The sequence below is a fragment of the Artemia franciscana genome, chromosome 18 (genome assembly GCF_032884065.1).
Source record: "Artemia franciscana chromosome 18, ASM3288406v1, whole genome shotgun sequence".
NCBI lineage: Eukaryota > Metazoa > Arthropoda > Branchiopoda > Anostraca > Artemiidae > Artemia > Artemia franciscana.
The window spans coordinates 7919595-7936949 of record NC_088880.1 but is presented as its reverse complement, the minus strand read 5'-3'; the positions used below and the strand labels follow the sequence as shown (position 1 = coordinate 7936949).

Genomic DNA, 17355 nt, shown 5'->3' with positions numbered 1-17355 from the left:
TATCTCATGGAAGTACTGTTTCAAAGCATGGTAACTTGTAAGTGTAATTGCAAATAAAATTATCTTATAAACATAACAAAATGAATAACATATATCTCCAAGACAACTGAAAAGAATGTTTCTCAATGTACACTGTTTTATAGTAACATTGTAGATAGTCATTCTTTTTTAAATTATAGTCGGTAGAATTTATGGTAATGGGTAGGCAGTTTCAAGTGTAATTGTCAAAATAAAAATATCATTTCTCATACATGAAATAAGTTGTCAATATCTCCAAATAATATTCCTCAATTTAGAATTGCAGATAGTTTTTAGTCTCCAAATTATAGTGAGAATTATTGAGTGGATCGGGCGATTTCATGTATAATCGTAAATGCAAGTATTATATCTCATATGCGCAATGACATTAATTGCAAATATCTCGGTAAATGTTTACTTTCGTTCCAAGTGCTTTAAAGTGCGTATTACTGCACATAGCAAGATTCTGATGATCGCATATTGTTTCTTTGTCATTATTAGAGAAGCGCATTCATTTTTTAGCTTTATAGAATAAAGCTTAATATATAGAATAAATAGAATAAATAATAATAGAATAAAGCTTGCAGAATAGCGAGATTCTGATGATCGCATATTGTTTCTTTGTCATTAATAGAGAAGTGCATCCATTTTTTGTCTTTCTAAAATCCTCCTCCAACGAGACTAAAAATGCGTAAAGTGGGCTTGCTTACAGGTAACATTACCTATAGAGCGAAGCGTATTAGTCCATAGCCCCGTGGGCAGCAGGGCGAGGTCCTTATTCTATATTTATTCAACAAAGAGTGACAAAACAAAAAAAAAAACCTCAAATGGGTTTTGTTTTCAGTGTTTCCACTGAAAGTAAGGAGCAACATCAAAACTTAAAATGACAGAAATTATTACGTATACAAGGGGGGGGGAGGTGCTCTTCCTCAACACCTCGCTCTTTACGCTAAATTATTTTAGTACTTTCCAAAAAATTCTTATTGTTCCAGTTAAACGAACATAGTGTTTCAGCATAAAGAGCGAGATGTTGAGGAGGAGCAACCCCCTTCATATACATAATAAGTTCCATCCGACTTTTAATATTGTTCCTTACTACACTAAGAATAGTGTAAGTTTCCAGATTTTTATTGGGGAGGGGGCAAGGGCTCGTGGATCCTCCTTTTTTGGCCCTGTAGCAAGGAGATCTTTGGCAATCAGGTAAACATTATCTAGTTTGAAGCTATTAAGCTCAAAGGCAATTCAGTGCTGCTCAGCTTTATTTATAATGCAGATAAATTTAACGTTTTATGAATACATTTATGTGAAGATGCAGTTGAACATTGGAGATGTTATAAAGTACAAAAGTATTTTTCAGTTTCCTAATGTTTATTTTCTGTAAAAGAAGTGTTAAGTTAGTATGGTTAAACGATGTATAAGTTAAAATATGGTAAAGAACAAAAACACAAAAACAAAACAAACACCGGCCCATTCATGCCTTTTGAAAAAAAACTACCACTATAAGCGCAAGTTTTGGTACACCTGTTTAGGAGAGTCTAGTAAACATATCTGAGCATGTTTATAAGAGAGTGGTTTATCTACTCGATTTTCGACTTTGATCCGCTTTTGGCAGCCTTGGTTCGGAAGTTTCGCTATTCGTGCTTTAAAATATACGGTACTTATTTTCAGAATTTACAAGAAAACGGCGAAGATGATTCCGATCATTCTGACTTGTCAGATGATGAAATACCTGATCTGTTTATTCCTGGTGATGCTAAGGATACATGCGTCCTTGAGGTGATAATTTTGTCTTGATGCTTTTCTTGTGCGTTTTAAGTTTTGTCGCCAATGAGTTCAATAGACTGTGTAAACACAAAAAAATAGTATAAAGAGCAGGAGGGCTGAGGGGGGGGGGCAGCCACCTTGATGTATGAAATAACCTGTTCGTTCTAAGTTTAATGTCGCTCTTTGCTTTCTTTTAAAAGTGTTTTATTAACAGTAGAAAAGGTGGCCAAGTTTGGTGATCAGATAGGAGATCTTACGGATTGATCGCTAGATTAAGTATCCCAGAATTTCCCAAGAGTATACTGTGAAGACAAAACATGTACCTGAGTAAATAGTCTATTAAAAATTTGTTTGACCTCAAACAAATTGCTATACAAATGAGTCTTTCACTACCGACTAAAAAATATCTGCTGATTCGAATTCGAAAAGTTAGCCGCTCTAGGTCGTCTTGCATACGAAATTCGAATTCATCCTGCATACAAAGATCAAAACAGGAATTTTAACATTACAAAAAGCATGTAGATATAGTTGTATAAACTGTAGTAAGTTACTAAGAGTTTAACAAAAAATCTGATTCGTCAATTGAAAACTAGAATAATTCTTCAAAATATTAACCGAATCGCTAAAGTATTTATGTGAACTGCAAAAGTGTTTATGGTGTCTGAGTGATAATTTTAATTTCTTAATTCCAACTAGAAAAATATCTCGGATTTAAATTGGTTTGGTTTTTCTTTCGCTTCAGTTGAATCATTACGTCCTCTTTACGGGTGGAATTGTAGTCTAGAATGACGATTTGTTTAATCTGTAAGAAAAAATACTCGAAGCGGACGGAAAGCTGTTGTGACTGGAGTACGAGCGAGAAGTACAAACGAATCAAGTAAAAAGCGAAAACGAACTGATGTGACGGCTGGTGTGGAGGATTTTTTTCACAAGTCTTGCACAAATGAAAAGACCATTGACCAGCACTTGCGATTCTTAGTCAAGCAAAATGACTCCCGATGAATCCCCAGCAAAATGAGTCAAGCAAATGTGAATTTAAAGATGTTAAAAAGATTGTCTACTTCCTGCTGGATTTTTCACCTTTCACAAAGGAGCCATTGGATCGGACAAGATCAAATCAGAAATAGTCGTTTTCCCGATATGACCATCTGGGGGGGGGTGTTAATTCGGAAAAAATAGAAAATTGAAGTATTTTTAACTTACGAACGGGTGATCAGATCTTAATGTAATTTGACTTTTGGAAGGATATCGTGTCTCAGAGCTGTTATTTAAAATCCCGACCGGATCTGGTGACATTAGGGGGGGGGGAGAATTTGCGAGGGGGAAACCTAAAATCTTGGAAAACACTTAGAGTGGGGGGATCGGGATGAAACTTGGTGGAAAAATAAGAAACACGTCCTAGATAGAGCATGAAGGAGCATGAACACAGTAACTGGTGAGATTGCGAGGTCAGCAGGTGGACGTAGACGAAGCTATACCAGTAGGTGGGGAAGTCTAAATGAAATGACTGGAAAAGACGCAAACATATTATTTGAGCCAAATGGTGTCCTTCGGTTGGTGGACAAACCAGCGCTTGCAATGTGATCTGGCGTGAAGTTGAAGATCTGCGATCAAAGACAGATTGCGTATTTAAAAACTTGGATGAACCTCAGTAATTACTAGATGGTGGGACTCTTCTAGATCATTTGCCTTGTGAGAAACGCAGCACGTACGTGGATATCTGTACCAGATACGTCGACTTCGTAAAGCAAAGATATGGATGCGCTTTCATAGCGTTTGACGGGTATTTATCTGGACCATCAATGAAAGACGTGACGCATGGGAGAAGAAGAAGGTTTAAAGGCAATCCCAAGATCAGCATTCAGCCGCAGATGCCTTATTTAGGCATCTGCCTAAATAAACGGTGATTTCCTTAACAACGCAGAAAACAAGCAGGTAATCATCTGTATGCTGTCCGGTTGCCATAATGATACGGGATGTATAAGTCTACCAGTCGCCAGGCGATGCTCACCTGTTGGTTGTGATGACTGCGGTCGAGCTAGTAGAGCACCAACCCATTGTCTTAATAGGTGAAGGTACTGACTTACTAGTTCTTTCACGGACTTACTAGTTCTTTTACTGTACCATACGAAGCGAGACTGTAAACCAATATTTTTCTATTCCGAGTCAAAGTCACGGAAAACTGGAGGCCCTCTGTGGAATATATTGGCAGCTAAATTGAAACTTAGTGACACCCTTCGCGACTAAATTCTTTTCCTCCATGCCTTTCTCCGATGCGATTCGACTTCACGAGTTTATGATATAGAAAAATCTACACCACTGAACCACGCGAAACAGAAGAAAAACTTCTAGGATTTCGCCGGACTATCCCTAGATCAGCTTCTACAAAAGACGACATTAGAAAAACTGGAGAGAAGACCACAGTTATCTTATCTAATGCTGCAGAAAATGAAACAAGTCTTTACCACGTCTGCTATAGGAAATTCTACGAAAAAGTTGGAGGTTCTGGCAATTATGTTGAGCAAAAAACACTCTCACCAATAAGCGATGTTTGCAAGTATTATTCGCTTCGAGCATACTTCCAAGTACAAGTGTGGAAAAATGTTGAGTGGCAGCTGGGTCCTTTGGAGTTTGGATTGTGCGGAAGGGAGAATTACAACCTGTGTATTCAGATGGATCACTGGCACCGGCTTCCCTTCTCTCATTGTTTCACTGTATCTGCAAGACCAAGTGTTTCATGCTGCAATGTTTGTGCGAAAAGCATGGCTGCAAATATACCTGGGGCTTGTGGCAATTGTAAAGGAACAAGCTGTTTTAACTACGAAACAGTTGATGCCAGAAACCTAGAAGACAATGCTAGCAAAGAAGAAGACAAAAATTTGAAAAGCTTTGCCATTGTCCAATGATTCTCTTTGGTACTGGGAATTTTGTCTGCCTTATGTAATTGATTTCTGTGTTGCATTATATCTGAATATATTGATCTCTTGTTTGGAATTCTTGTTTCGTCTCAGCTAAGGGAAGCTCTTTGACAGAATTTGTTTGTTGTTGTTACCACATATGCGTTTCAACATCCCCTCCTCCTCCTCCTCATTCTTACTCACTTTCACAAAACTAAGGTACCAGGTATTCTGGACTTTACCTGGACCCGGTCTTGATTGTTACCAAGGCGTGAGGCTCCGCTGCAAATCTTTTACCTTAGGCCAAGTTTAATGTACACCTACAGGCTGAACCGTGCCCCCACCTTACTCTCTCCCAAAACTTTAAGCCCCAAACAATTCTTTTGACTTTAAACATTTAGTTTCATACTCATCAGAAAAAAAGAGCGTAGAAATGGCATATCTAATCACATTTGCCAGTTTTTATTCAATCAATATTTTTGCCTCAACCTCAAATTCCACCTCAAAATTTCAAATTTTGAAAGAGCTAGAGCGGCAAATTTTTCGGTTTCGCAATCATCACTTTTTTTGGTGGGTTAGTCAAAGAATCATTTGTATAGCAATTTTTTTGAGGTTGAACCTCTTTTTTCACAGTTTTCCCAGACTAAAATCAAAAGTTTTCAAATAACCTGCAATATTTTCGGAATGGCTTTCGAAGCTTCATGTGAAACTTTCAGGAAGTCTTAGGTTGGTGATAAACGGACCTCAAATTTAGACTTAGAGGAGGGAGATGGGTTGGAAACTGCGTACCCAAGTCATCGAAAATGTATATCTGTATTCATTTGAGAATTGCTTGGGAGTTCAAGTTGAAACTTAAAGGCACTTTGGGGAGGACAGGGCAAGGGAATATCACATTTTTGCTGGGGTACAGGGTTAAGGGGTAAATCAAACCAGTAGTCCTAGAATATCAAACAGTTCGTGGTAACGAACTGTAGTAAGGAGCGACCTGGCTCAATAGTAACCAAAACTCTAAAAAACGGAATTTTTATAACAATAGTTACATCAAAAGAATCGGATTTTCATGCTGATTTTAAATATATAAGTTTCATTAAGTTTGGACTTACCCATCAAAAGTTACGAGCCTGCAAAAATTTGCCTTATTTTAGAAAATAGGGAAAAACCCCCTAAAAGTCATAGAATCTTCTATGACTACAAAATCACACCATCGCATTCAGCGTATCAGAGAACCCTATAGCAAAAATTTCAAGCTCCTATCTACAAAAATGTGGAATTTCATATTTTTTGCCAGAAGACAGATCACGGGTGCGTGTTTATTTTTTTTTTTCTTTTTCCCAGGGGTCATCGTATCGACCAAGTGGTCCTAGAATATCGTAAGAGAGCTGATTCTAATGGAAATGAAAAGTTCTAATGCCCTTTTTAAGCGACCATAAAAATTGGAGGGCACCTAGACCCCCTACCACGCCCATTTTTTTGCCAAATTCAACGGATCAAAATTTTGCGATAGCCATTTTGTTCCGCATAGTCGAAAACCATAATAACTATGTCTTTAGGGATGACTTACTCCCCCAAAGTCCCTGGGGGAGGGACTGCAAGTTACAAACTTTGACCAGTGTTTACATACAGTAATGGTTATTGGGAAGTGTACAGACGTTTTCAGGGGGATTCTTTTGGTTTGGGTTGAGGAAAGGGGACTATGTGGGAGGATCTTTCCTTGGAGGAATATGTCATAGGGGAAGAGAAACACAATGAAAAGGGCGCAGGATTTTCTAGCATTACTATAAAAAAAAAAGAAAAAATAAACATGAAAAAGTTTTATCAGTTGAAAGTAAGGAGTAGCAATAAAACTTAAATTTAGCTTATATATAAACTTAAATATGCTTAAATTAAGCATATGAGGGGTTCTAAAATACTTTAGCATAAAGAGAATGTATTTAAGAGGAAATAAATACATCGCTCTTTATGCTATAGTATTTTTAGTAATTTCAACTATTTATTCTACGGCCTTTCTGATTCAGGGGTCATTCTTAAAGAATTGGGACAAAACTTACAATTTAGTATAAAGAGCGAGGTATTAACGAGGGTACAAACCCCCTCATATACATAATAAAAATATAAGAATATAAAAGTTTGTTACGTAAGTTAATTCTTAAGTTACGTATATTTTTTATTAATAAAAACGTTCGTTAAAAATTAAAAGTTGTAGTTACCTTTTTAAGTAACAGAAAAATTGGAGGGCAACTACGCCTCCTTCCCCACCCCTTATTTCTCAAAATCGTCTGATCAAAATAAAGAGAAAGCCATTTAGCAAAAAAAAAAATAGTATGCAAATTTCATTTTAATACTTTATGGCGGAGAGCCAAAATCAAACATGTATTAATTCAAAAACGTTCAGAAATTAAATAAAAAAACTAGTTTTTTAATTGAAAGTCAGGAGCGACATTAAAAATTAAAACGAACAGAAATTACTCCGTATATGAAATGGGTCTTCCCCTCCGCAATCCCTCGCTCTTTACGCTAAAGTTTGACTCTTTGCCACAATTCTAATTTTTAAGACAATTATAAACTTTAGCGTTAAGAGCAAGGGATTACGGAGGGGTTAACCCATTTCATATACGGAGTAATTTCTGTTCGTTTCAAGTTTTAATGTCGCTCCTTACTTTCAGTTAAAAAAACTAATTTTTTTTATTTAATTAAGAAAGGGCTCAGTCAAACGGAAATTAAAAGTTATAGTGGCTTTTTAAGTGACCAAAAAGCTGGAGGACAACTAGACCCCCTCCCACCCCTTCTTTTCCTCAAAGTCGTCTGATAAAAATTTTGAGATTGCCGTTTTGTTTAGCATAACTGAAAGGTCTAATAACTACGTCTTTGGAGATATCATGCCTCCCCCCCACAACCCCTAGGGAAAGGTGTTTGAGTTACAAAATGTGCCCATTGTTCACGTATAGTATTCCCCTTGTCAATACCTCGTTCTTTACGCTAAAGTTCGCATTTTGTTCCAATTTTTAAGAATGACCCCTGAATCACGAAGGCCATTTAATTAGAATAAATACCTCTTTCATTTTGTTTAGCATAGCTGAAAGGTCTAATAACAACGTCTTTGGAGATAACATGCCTCCCCCCACAACCCCCAGGAAAAGGTGTTTGAGTTAAGGCCATTTAATTAGAATAAATAGCTCTTTCGAAAATACAAAAAAAAAACTTTTTTGTAAACAGCAAGGTATTGACGAGGGGCTGAACCCCATCATGTACATAATAATTTGCTTTTGTTTTAAGTTTAATGTTGCTTCTTACTTTCACTTGAAAAAACTTGTTTTTATTTAATTTCTGAGTGTATTTTAAACAATGCTCGGAAATCCCGTGCCCCCTTCAGGGGAAATTCTCTTCCCCCGTGAAAAATTCCTCTATGGAAAGATCATCCCATCTAACCCCCTCCCCTTCAACTCCCACCAGAAAAAATACCAGCTGAAAACGTCTGTATACTTCCCAATAACCATTACTAGGTTATGTTTTGACTATTCTGAACAAAATGACTATCTCAAAATTTTGATTCCGTGACTTCGGGAAAAAATGAGCGTGGGAGGGAGCCTAATTACCCTCCATTTTTTTTGGTAACTGAAAAAGGGAACTAGAACTTTTAATTTTCATTCGAGTGAGCCCTTTTGCAAAATTCTAGGACCACTGGGTCGGTACGATCACCTGTAGAAAAAAAGACAATAAAGACGCATCCGTGCTCTTTCTTCTGGCAAAGAATACAAAATTCCACATTTTTGAAAATAGGAGCTTCAAAACTTCTACAGTGGTGTTCTCTGATGCGCTGAATCTGACGATGTGCTCTAAATTAAGATTCTATGACTTTTAGGGGGTGTTTCCCCCTATTTTGAAAATTAGGCAAATTTTCTCAGGCTCGTAACTTTTGATGCGTAATTTGATGAAACTTATATATTTGAAATCAGTACAAAAATTCAATTCTTTTGATGTATTTATTGGTATCAAGATGTCGTTTTTTAGAGTTTCAGTTACTATTGAGCCGGGTCGCTCCTTACTTACTGTTCATTACCACGAACTGTCGGTTTTTGAAGCAAGATCTTAATTCAACTGTAAGATATTTCTCGGAGAATGTTCAAAAGATTGCATAAGAATGAAATCGGGAAAAGAGTGTAAATATATAACAGAGGAATTACTGAGCTATCTTTATTTCTGACTCTTTAGACTCGTTTATATATGGTTTATCATGTGTGTTTGCTAGGTGTCGTTTGGAAAAGATCTCATTCTGACAATCTGGATGCACATAATGTCTTTTGATCCTGTTCAACATCCCTCTCAAAATATCCTGAAAGTTTAAACTTAATATCCTAGCCGTTCTTGGAATATTTTGCATACGGCCTTTTGACGACCTGGATGGAAATTGTGTCTCCTGGTTTATTTCAATATCTCCTTAACCATTTTGTGAAAGTTTAAACTTAATATCCTATCCGCTCATGAAATATTTCGCATACGCCCTTTTGACAACTTGGATGCAAATAGTGTCTTTTGGTTTATTTCAATATCTCCCAAACCATTCTCTGAAAATTTTGGCTTAATCCCTTGCCGTCTCTGAGACATTGCACTCACCATGTTGACAACTGGGATGTATATAGTATCTTTTGATTTAGTTTAACATCAATATTCCTTGAAAATAGCGATTCAGTACTATTAGTTGGCTCTGAGATATTGTAGATAGGCCTTTTGATAATTAGTATGCACATAGTATATTTTGAATAAGTTCATTCCACTCAAAAATCTCTGGAAGTTTCAACTTAATACCCGTATCTGCTCCTGATATATATATATATATATATATATATATATATATATATATATATATATATATTATATATATATTATGTATCAAATATGTAATTCTGACAACCTGGATGTTCGTTATTTGTTTTATTTTAGTTCAATATCACAATCTATATTTGTAAAATTTTTAACTTAATAATCCTAGCCTTTCTTGAGACATTGGAGATACACCCTTCTGGAAATCGGGATACCGCTCGTGTCTTTAAGTTATACATCCCCATCAATATTTTCTGAAAGTTTCAACTTTCCCTTACCTGTTGTTGAAATATTTAAGATATGTCGTATTCACAACCTGAATACATATAGTTCCTTTGGATTTGGAATAAAATCTGTATTAGTAGTCTTTGAAAGTTTCAACTTAATGCCCTTAGCCGTCCATAAGATCACTATAGATGCACCCAGATACGGCCTTTTGACAACCTGGATGCACAGTGCAACATCTCTCTCGACATTCTCTAGTAGTTTCAATATAATACTCTTAGCTTTTTTTGAGATATTACATATACGTCCTTTTGATTACCCGGTTGCGGCTAGAGAGTTTTGAATTCAACATCACCCTCAATATTCTCCAAATTGTTCATCTTAATAACCTTAGCAGCTCGTGAGATATTGCAGAGAAGCCCCTTTTGACAACCTGGATTTACTTGCTTCCGATTACGTGCAGCACCCTCCTCAAAATCCTCTGACAGTTTCAAGTTAATACACTTTTAGCTCTACACCCCCCTCAATATTCTCTTAAATTTTCAACTCTATAACCTTAGCCATTCCTGAAATATTGTTTGAAAACCTGGATGCAATTAGTGTCTTTAATTCAATGCAAAGCCCCCTCACAGTTCTCTTAATGTTTCACCTAAATGCCCTTAGTGGTTCCTGAGATATTACAGATACGCCCTTTTTGGGCTCATGGGTGCAGATAGACTCTTTAGATTTGGTTCAGCATCCAGCTCAATATTTCCTGAAATTTTCAACTTAATAACCTTAATAACCATAGCCATTCCTGGGAAATTGCTGATAAGTTGTTTTGACAACCTGGATGCAGTTGAATTATTTGATTTAGTAAAACATATTCTTTCCAACAGCTAGAGTAGCACTAGTAGTAGTAGTAGTAGTTGCAGGTAGTGGAAGTTGCAGCCGTAACCAGTGGCAGTAGCAAGTAGTCAGTATTACAATTGTGAGCACAGTTGCGAGTAGTAGTCACATTCGCAAATAGTCGCAGTCGCAACTAGTCATATTCTGAAGTATTCACAGTTGCAAGTAGTCACAATTGCAATTAGCCGCAGTTGCAAGTAGTCGCAGCAGAAAATAGTCGCAGTAGCAGTTGAAAGTAGCCGTTGTTGCAGCTGCGATTGCAGTTATAGTAGTTATGAAAGTTTCAGGTTAATGCTATTACGGTATTCCTTATATATTGCAGGTATACCCTTTTGATAACCTGGATGCACACAGGGCCTTTTTATTCAGTTCAGCATTCCCAGAAGTGTCACCTAATACCCTTAGACTTTTCGGACCAACTCAGGATAAAATGCTCCCCCGTTTCCTAGTAATAAATCCTATAATTAAGCAATGGGAAATTGCATAAGTGATAACCATCACCCCTGGGGCTCTGGGGCCATGTCATCCCTGAAGGCATCTTTATTTGACCTTTTGACTATTTTGAATAAAATGGCTATCCAAAAATTTTGATAAGTGTTGAAAGGTGGCTATCTTAATAGGGCAAGGAGGACAGAGGCTGGTGGCTGGTGGTCTTCCGATCACTTTTGAACATCCTACTCAGCGTATCCTGGAAGTTTTAAAAGACCTCAGCAGTTCGTCAGATATTAGAGATACGCCGTTTTGATAATTTCAACGCACATAGTGTTCATCAAAATTCCCTGAAGTTTCACATTAATACCCTTAGCCTTTTCGTACCTACCCAGGATCAAACATTCCCCCTTTCCAGATAATAAATCCTACATGTAAACAATATGTAAATTGTATAATTTATAACCCTCGCCTCGAAGGCAGTGGGAGGTCTTGTCATCTCCAAGGCATAGCTATTGCACCTTTTGACTATTCTGAAAAGATAGGGTAAATATCTCAATAGCTTTATCAGTATTGAGGGGGAGGAGATCTAAAACGGGGCTGGTTGCCCTCTGATCACTTTTCAACACCCTCCTCAGCATGCCCTGAAAGTTTTAACTTGATTTTCTCGGGTGCTCTTGACATGTTAGAGATACGACCTTCTGATAGTCTCGTTGCACACAGTGTCTTTTGATTCAACTAAAGCTTCCACTCAATATTCCCTGAAAATTTCACCTTCATACCCTTAGCATTTTTGGACCCACCCAGGGTCAAATGTTTCTCCCTTTCCCAATCATAAATTTTATATGTAAAAACATGCAAATTGCATAATTAACAACGCTCGCCCTGAGGGGGTCCTGTCGTCTTCGGAGGCATATTTATTTGACCTTTTGAGTATTTGGAAGGAAGAATCTATATCAAAATTTTAATCAGTATTGAGGTTTTGATCAGTATTGAGGTGGATCTATAAAGCTCTGGTCGGGGACTAGTTGTCCTCCAATCACTTTTCAATATCTCCTCAAAATGCCATGGAAACTTCACCCAAATATCCTGAGCCTTATTGGAGACCCAAGACCAAACATTCCCTCTTATCTATAGAGAAACTCTATATGTAAACAATGGGCAACTTGTATAACTTACAGCCGTTGCTTTAGGGGCAGTGGGGGTCATTTTGTCTTTGGTAGGATAGTTGTCTACTATTTTGACAAAATGCAAAATCGCAAAGAAAAGAAGAACGAAAGTAAAATATGATGACCCAATCTCAATCAAACAGTTCGTGGTAACGAACTGTAGTAAGGAGCGATCCGGCTCAATAGTAACCAAAACTCTAAAAAATTGAATTTTGATACCAATAGCTACATCAAAAGAATTGCATTGTAATGCTGATTTTAAATATATAAGTTTCATCAAGTTTAATCTTATCCATCAAAAGTTACGAGCCTGAGAAAATTTGGCTTATTTTAGAAAATAGGAAGAAACACCCCCTAAACGTCATAGAATCTTAACGAAAATCACACCATCAGATTCAGCGTATCAGAGAACCCTAATGTATAAGTTTCAAGCTCCTATCTACAAAAATGTGGAATTTTGTATTTTTTGCCAGAAGGCAGATCACGGATGCGTGTTTATTTGTTTGTTTGTTTTTTTTCCCAGGGGTGTCGTATCGATCCAGTGGTCCTAGAATGTTGTGAGAGGGCTTATTCTAACGGAAATGAAAAGTTCTAGTGCCCTTTTTAAGTGACCAAAAAAAGTGGAGGGCACCTTGGCCCCGCCCACGCTAATTATTTTCCCAAAGTCAACGGATCAAAATTCTGAGATAGCCATTTTATTCAGCGTAGTCGACAAACCTTATAACTATGTCTTTGGGGACCACTTACTCCCCCACAGTCCCGGTGGGAGGGGCTACAAGTTACACACTTTGACCAGTGCTTATATATAGTAATGGTTACTGGGAAGTGTACAGACGTTTTCAGGGGGATTTTTGTTTGGGGGAGGGGTTAAAAAAAGGGGGTATGTTTAGGGAACTTTCCATCGAGAAATCTGTCATGAGGAAGAAAATTTCCATGAAGGGAGCGCAGGACTTTCTAGCATTATTTAAAAAAAAACACAAGGAAAAAATAAATATGAGAAAGTTTTTTTTCAACTGGAAGTAAGGAGCAGCATTAAAACTTAAAACGAACAGAAATTATTACGCATATGAGGGGCTCACCTCCTCCTAATACGTCGTTCTTTACGCTAAAGTGTTTCTAGTAATTTCAACTATTTATTCTACGGCTTTTGTGATTCAGGGGTCATTCTTAATGAATTGGGACAAAATTTAAGCTTTAGTGTACCCCCGTATATATGTAAACTTTTACTGTAAGTTTTTTACTGTTTTAAAAAGTAGAGTTGAGAGAAAGAGCCAAACTTTAGCGTAAAGAGTAGGACGTTGATGAGAAGCAGCCCCTTTCATATACGAAGTAATTTCTGTTCGTTTTAAGTTTTAATGTCGCTCCTTACTTTCAGTTAAAAAAACTTGTTTTTTTAATTAATTTAAAAGGTGAAAGGGTTACCCTTTCACCGTTACTGAGAAAGGGTCATAATATTTTAGTTTTTTGTTTTGTTTTAAGGTTTTTTTTCTATGTATTATCAGTTTATTCTGCACCGAAGACGGTCAAGCGGAGGTCTTGGCCGAAATATTTGCGTAAGTTTAAATTTTTTCACGGGCTGTTTATTGTCCTCGTTCTTCTTTTCTTTGCGATTTTTTTGTCATGATTAGCCAGTGTGGTCTCGGAAATTATTTAAGACTATTTTGGACAATATGGTCATCTCAAAATTTCGATTTGATGCTTTGGGAAGGGTCAACTAAAAAGGTAATGGAACGGGGCTAGTCCCCCCCATCACTTTTGACTCTTAAAAAGGACACTAGAACTTTTAATTTACAGTCAAAGTTGTAAGATCATTTTTTCTATATGAAGTGGCTCTGGAAAAACAGAACGATATATTAAAGAGTTCTGACCCTCTACTATTGACAACTCTGGTTGCCTCTGATCTTGATCATTATAGTGATTTGATTTTAATTATTGTTTTTTAGTTGTTGATGTTTTGACGAATTGAAACCACAGTGTTGAGAATATTGTTTATATAAAATATTTATATTATTTATATTTATATTTATATTTATTTATTTATATTTATTTATTTATATTTATATATTTATTTATATATTTATATTTATTTATATTATTTATTATTTATATTAAATATTGTTTCAATAAAATTCAAAAGACTTTGAAGAGGGTTTAGGAAGGTGGGGGAGTTGCCCCACTCTTGTTTATAAACCTTGATTGTTTTTTTTGTTTTGTTCGTTTTGTTTTGTTGATTTTTTTTATTGTTTTTTTGCATCATTGTTAATGTTGTGACAAATGGCAAACTCTGCTCTGAATACAATTCATTTTGAGCAATTACTGTTTGATAGTAATTTCTGACTGATAGTAATTTCTGTTCAAAGTTCAAATTTTTGTTGGCTTATATTTTCTCTCCTCTTAGGTCAAAGTGTCTAAAAACCTTGTCTTTCTTTGAAAAAATTTCATTTTGGAAAAACTTTACTTTTAGTTAATCTATTAATAATCAGAAAAAAACTGTTTTTTCGATGGTGAATTTTGGAGACATGTTTAAAGCTTAAAAACAACTGCATATTTATAGCAGGCAAATTTTGCATGCGTTTTGCAGAACAAATTATTCTCCTATATCAAACAGTTCGTGGTAACGAACTGTAGTAAGGAGCGACCCAGCTCAATAGTAACCGAAACTCTAAGAAACAGAATTTTGATACCAATAGATACATAAAAAAAATCGTAATTTTATGCCGATTTTAAATATTTAAGTTTCATCAAGTTTAATCTTAAACTTGATGAAAATCAAGAGTTACGAGCCTGAGAATAGTTGCCTTATTTTAGAAATTACGGGGAAACACCCACTAAAAGTAATAGAATTTTAACGAAAATCACACCATCAGATTCAGCGTATCAGAGAACCCTACTGTAGATGTTTCAAGCTCCTATCTAAAAGAATGTGGAATGTTGTGTTTTTTTTTGCCAGAAGACAGATCACGGATGCGTGTTTATTCGGTTTTTTTTTCTAGGGGTGATCGCATCGACTCAGTGGTCCTAGAATGTCGCGAGAGAGCTCATTCTGACGAAATTCAAAAGTTCTAGTACGCTTTTTATGTGGCTAAAAAGTTGGAGGGTACCTAGAACCCCTCCCACGCTCATTTTTCCAAAGGTCAACGGATCAAAATTTTGAGATAGCCATTGTGTTCAGCATAGTCGATAAACCTAATAACTATGTCTTTGGGGACGACTTAATCCCTTACTGTCCCCGGGGGAGGGGCTGCAAGTTAAAAACTTTGACCATCGTTCACGTCGTTACAAAATGTGGAATTTTGTATTTTTTGCCAGAAGACAGATCACGGATGCGTGTTTATTTGTTTTTTTTTTAAATTCTTTTTTCCCAGGGTCGATCGTATCGACCCAGTTGTCCTAGAATTTTGCCAGTGGGCTCATTCTGACTGATAGTTCTAGTGTCCTTTTTAAGTGACCAAAAAAATTGTAGGGCACCTAGGCCCCCTCCCACGCATAATTTTCCCCCAAAGTCACCGGATCAAAATTTTGAGATTACCATTCTGTTTAGCTTAGTCGAAAACCTAATAACTATGTCTTTGGGGGTGACTTAGTACCCCCCCCCAGTCTACGGGGAAGGGGCTGCAAGCTACAAACTTTGACCATTGTTTACACATAGTAGTTGTTAATTATGATGTGTACATACGTTTTCAGAGGGACTTTTTCACCTTGGGGTGGGGGTGGGTCGTGGGGAGGAGGTTATGTGAAAGGATCTTTCCATGGAGGAATTTTTCCCGAGGGAAGAAAATTTCCATGAAGGAGGCGCAGGATTTTCTAACATTATTTAAAAAACAATGAGAAAATAAATATTTTTTTTCAGCTGGAAATAATGAGCAGCATTAAAACTTAAAACGAAAATAAAATATTACGTATATAAGGGGGTTCGTCTCCTCCACAATACCTTGCTCTTTACGCTAAAGTATTTTTAGTAATTTGAACTAGTTATTCTGAGGCCTTTATGATTCAGGGGTCATTCTTAAAGATTTGGGACAAAATTCAAGCTTTAGTGTAAAGAAGGAGGTATTGACGAGGGGGTGAACCCCCTCATATACGTAATAAAAGTACACAAATATAGAAGTTCGTTACCTAAGTTAATTTGTAAGGTACGTATGTTTAGTACTAACAAAAACGTTCGTATGAAAATATCTAGTTGCATTTCTAAGTAACCAGAAATTGGAGGACAGCTAGGCCTCCTCTTTTTTTTTTTTTATCAAAATCGTCCAATCAAAACCACGAGAAAGCCATTTAGCCAAAAAAAAAAAAAAAAAAAAAAAAAAAAAAAAAAAAAAAAAAAAAAAAAAAAAAAAAAAAAAAAAAAAAAAAAAACATAAATTTTGTTTTAATTATTCATATGCGGTGAGCCAAAATCAAAACATGCATTAATTAAAAAACGTTCAAAAATTAAATTAAAAAACAAGTTTTTTACTGCAAGTAAGGAGTGACATTAAAACTTAAAACGAACAGAAATTATTCTGTGTATAAAAGGGTTTGAGCCCTCCTCAACGCCTCGCTCTTTACGCTAAATTTTTTTATTGTTTTAAAAATTAGAGTTGTGAGAAAGAGTCAAAGTTTAGGGTAAAGAGCGGGGCATTGAGGATGGGTCAACCCTTTTATATACGGAACAATTTCTGTTCGTTCTAAGTTTTAATACGCTCCTTACTTGCAATAAAAAAAAAACTTTTCTTTTTATTTAATCTACTAAGAATCCCTTAATTTGTTGATTTTCTATGCTGAATCTTGAAGGCAAATTTTAAATTTTGAAATAAGAATTTAATTGTAAATTTTGCACATATTTGGTATTATTTGCTTTCTACGGCTACTAGTGATGCTGTATCTTCTAAGAATCCCTCAATTTGTTGATTTTCTATGCTGAATTTTGAAGGCAAGTTGTATATTTTGAAAGCAGAATTTAATGGTAATTTTGCACATGTTTGGTATTATATGTTTTCTACAGCTACTAGTGATGCTGTATCTACTAAGAATCCCTCAATTTGCTCATTTTTTATGCTAAATTTGAAGGCAAATTTTAAATTTTGAAATCAGAATTTAATGGTAAATTTTGCACATGTTTGGTATTCTGTTTTCTACAGCTACTAGTGATGCTGTATCTACTAAGA

At 36.0% G+C, this 17355-nt stretch overlaps 1 protein-coding gene across 2 annotated transcripts in view; it reads left to right on the top strand.

Annotated features, from left to right (window-relative positions):
- Positions 1-17355, top strand: part of LOC136038559 (C2 domain-containing protein 5-like) — a 289931-nt gene that overhangs the window by 137523 nt on the left and 135053 nt on the right. For both annotated transcript variants that reach the window (XM_065721729.1, XM_065721731.1), the window contains exon 14: positions 1687-1794. In XM_065721729.1, coding sequence (XP_065577801.1) covers positions 1687-1794 — 108 coding nt within the window. The remainder of the gene's footprint in view (positions 1-1686; positions 1795-17355) is intronic.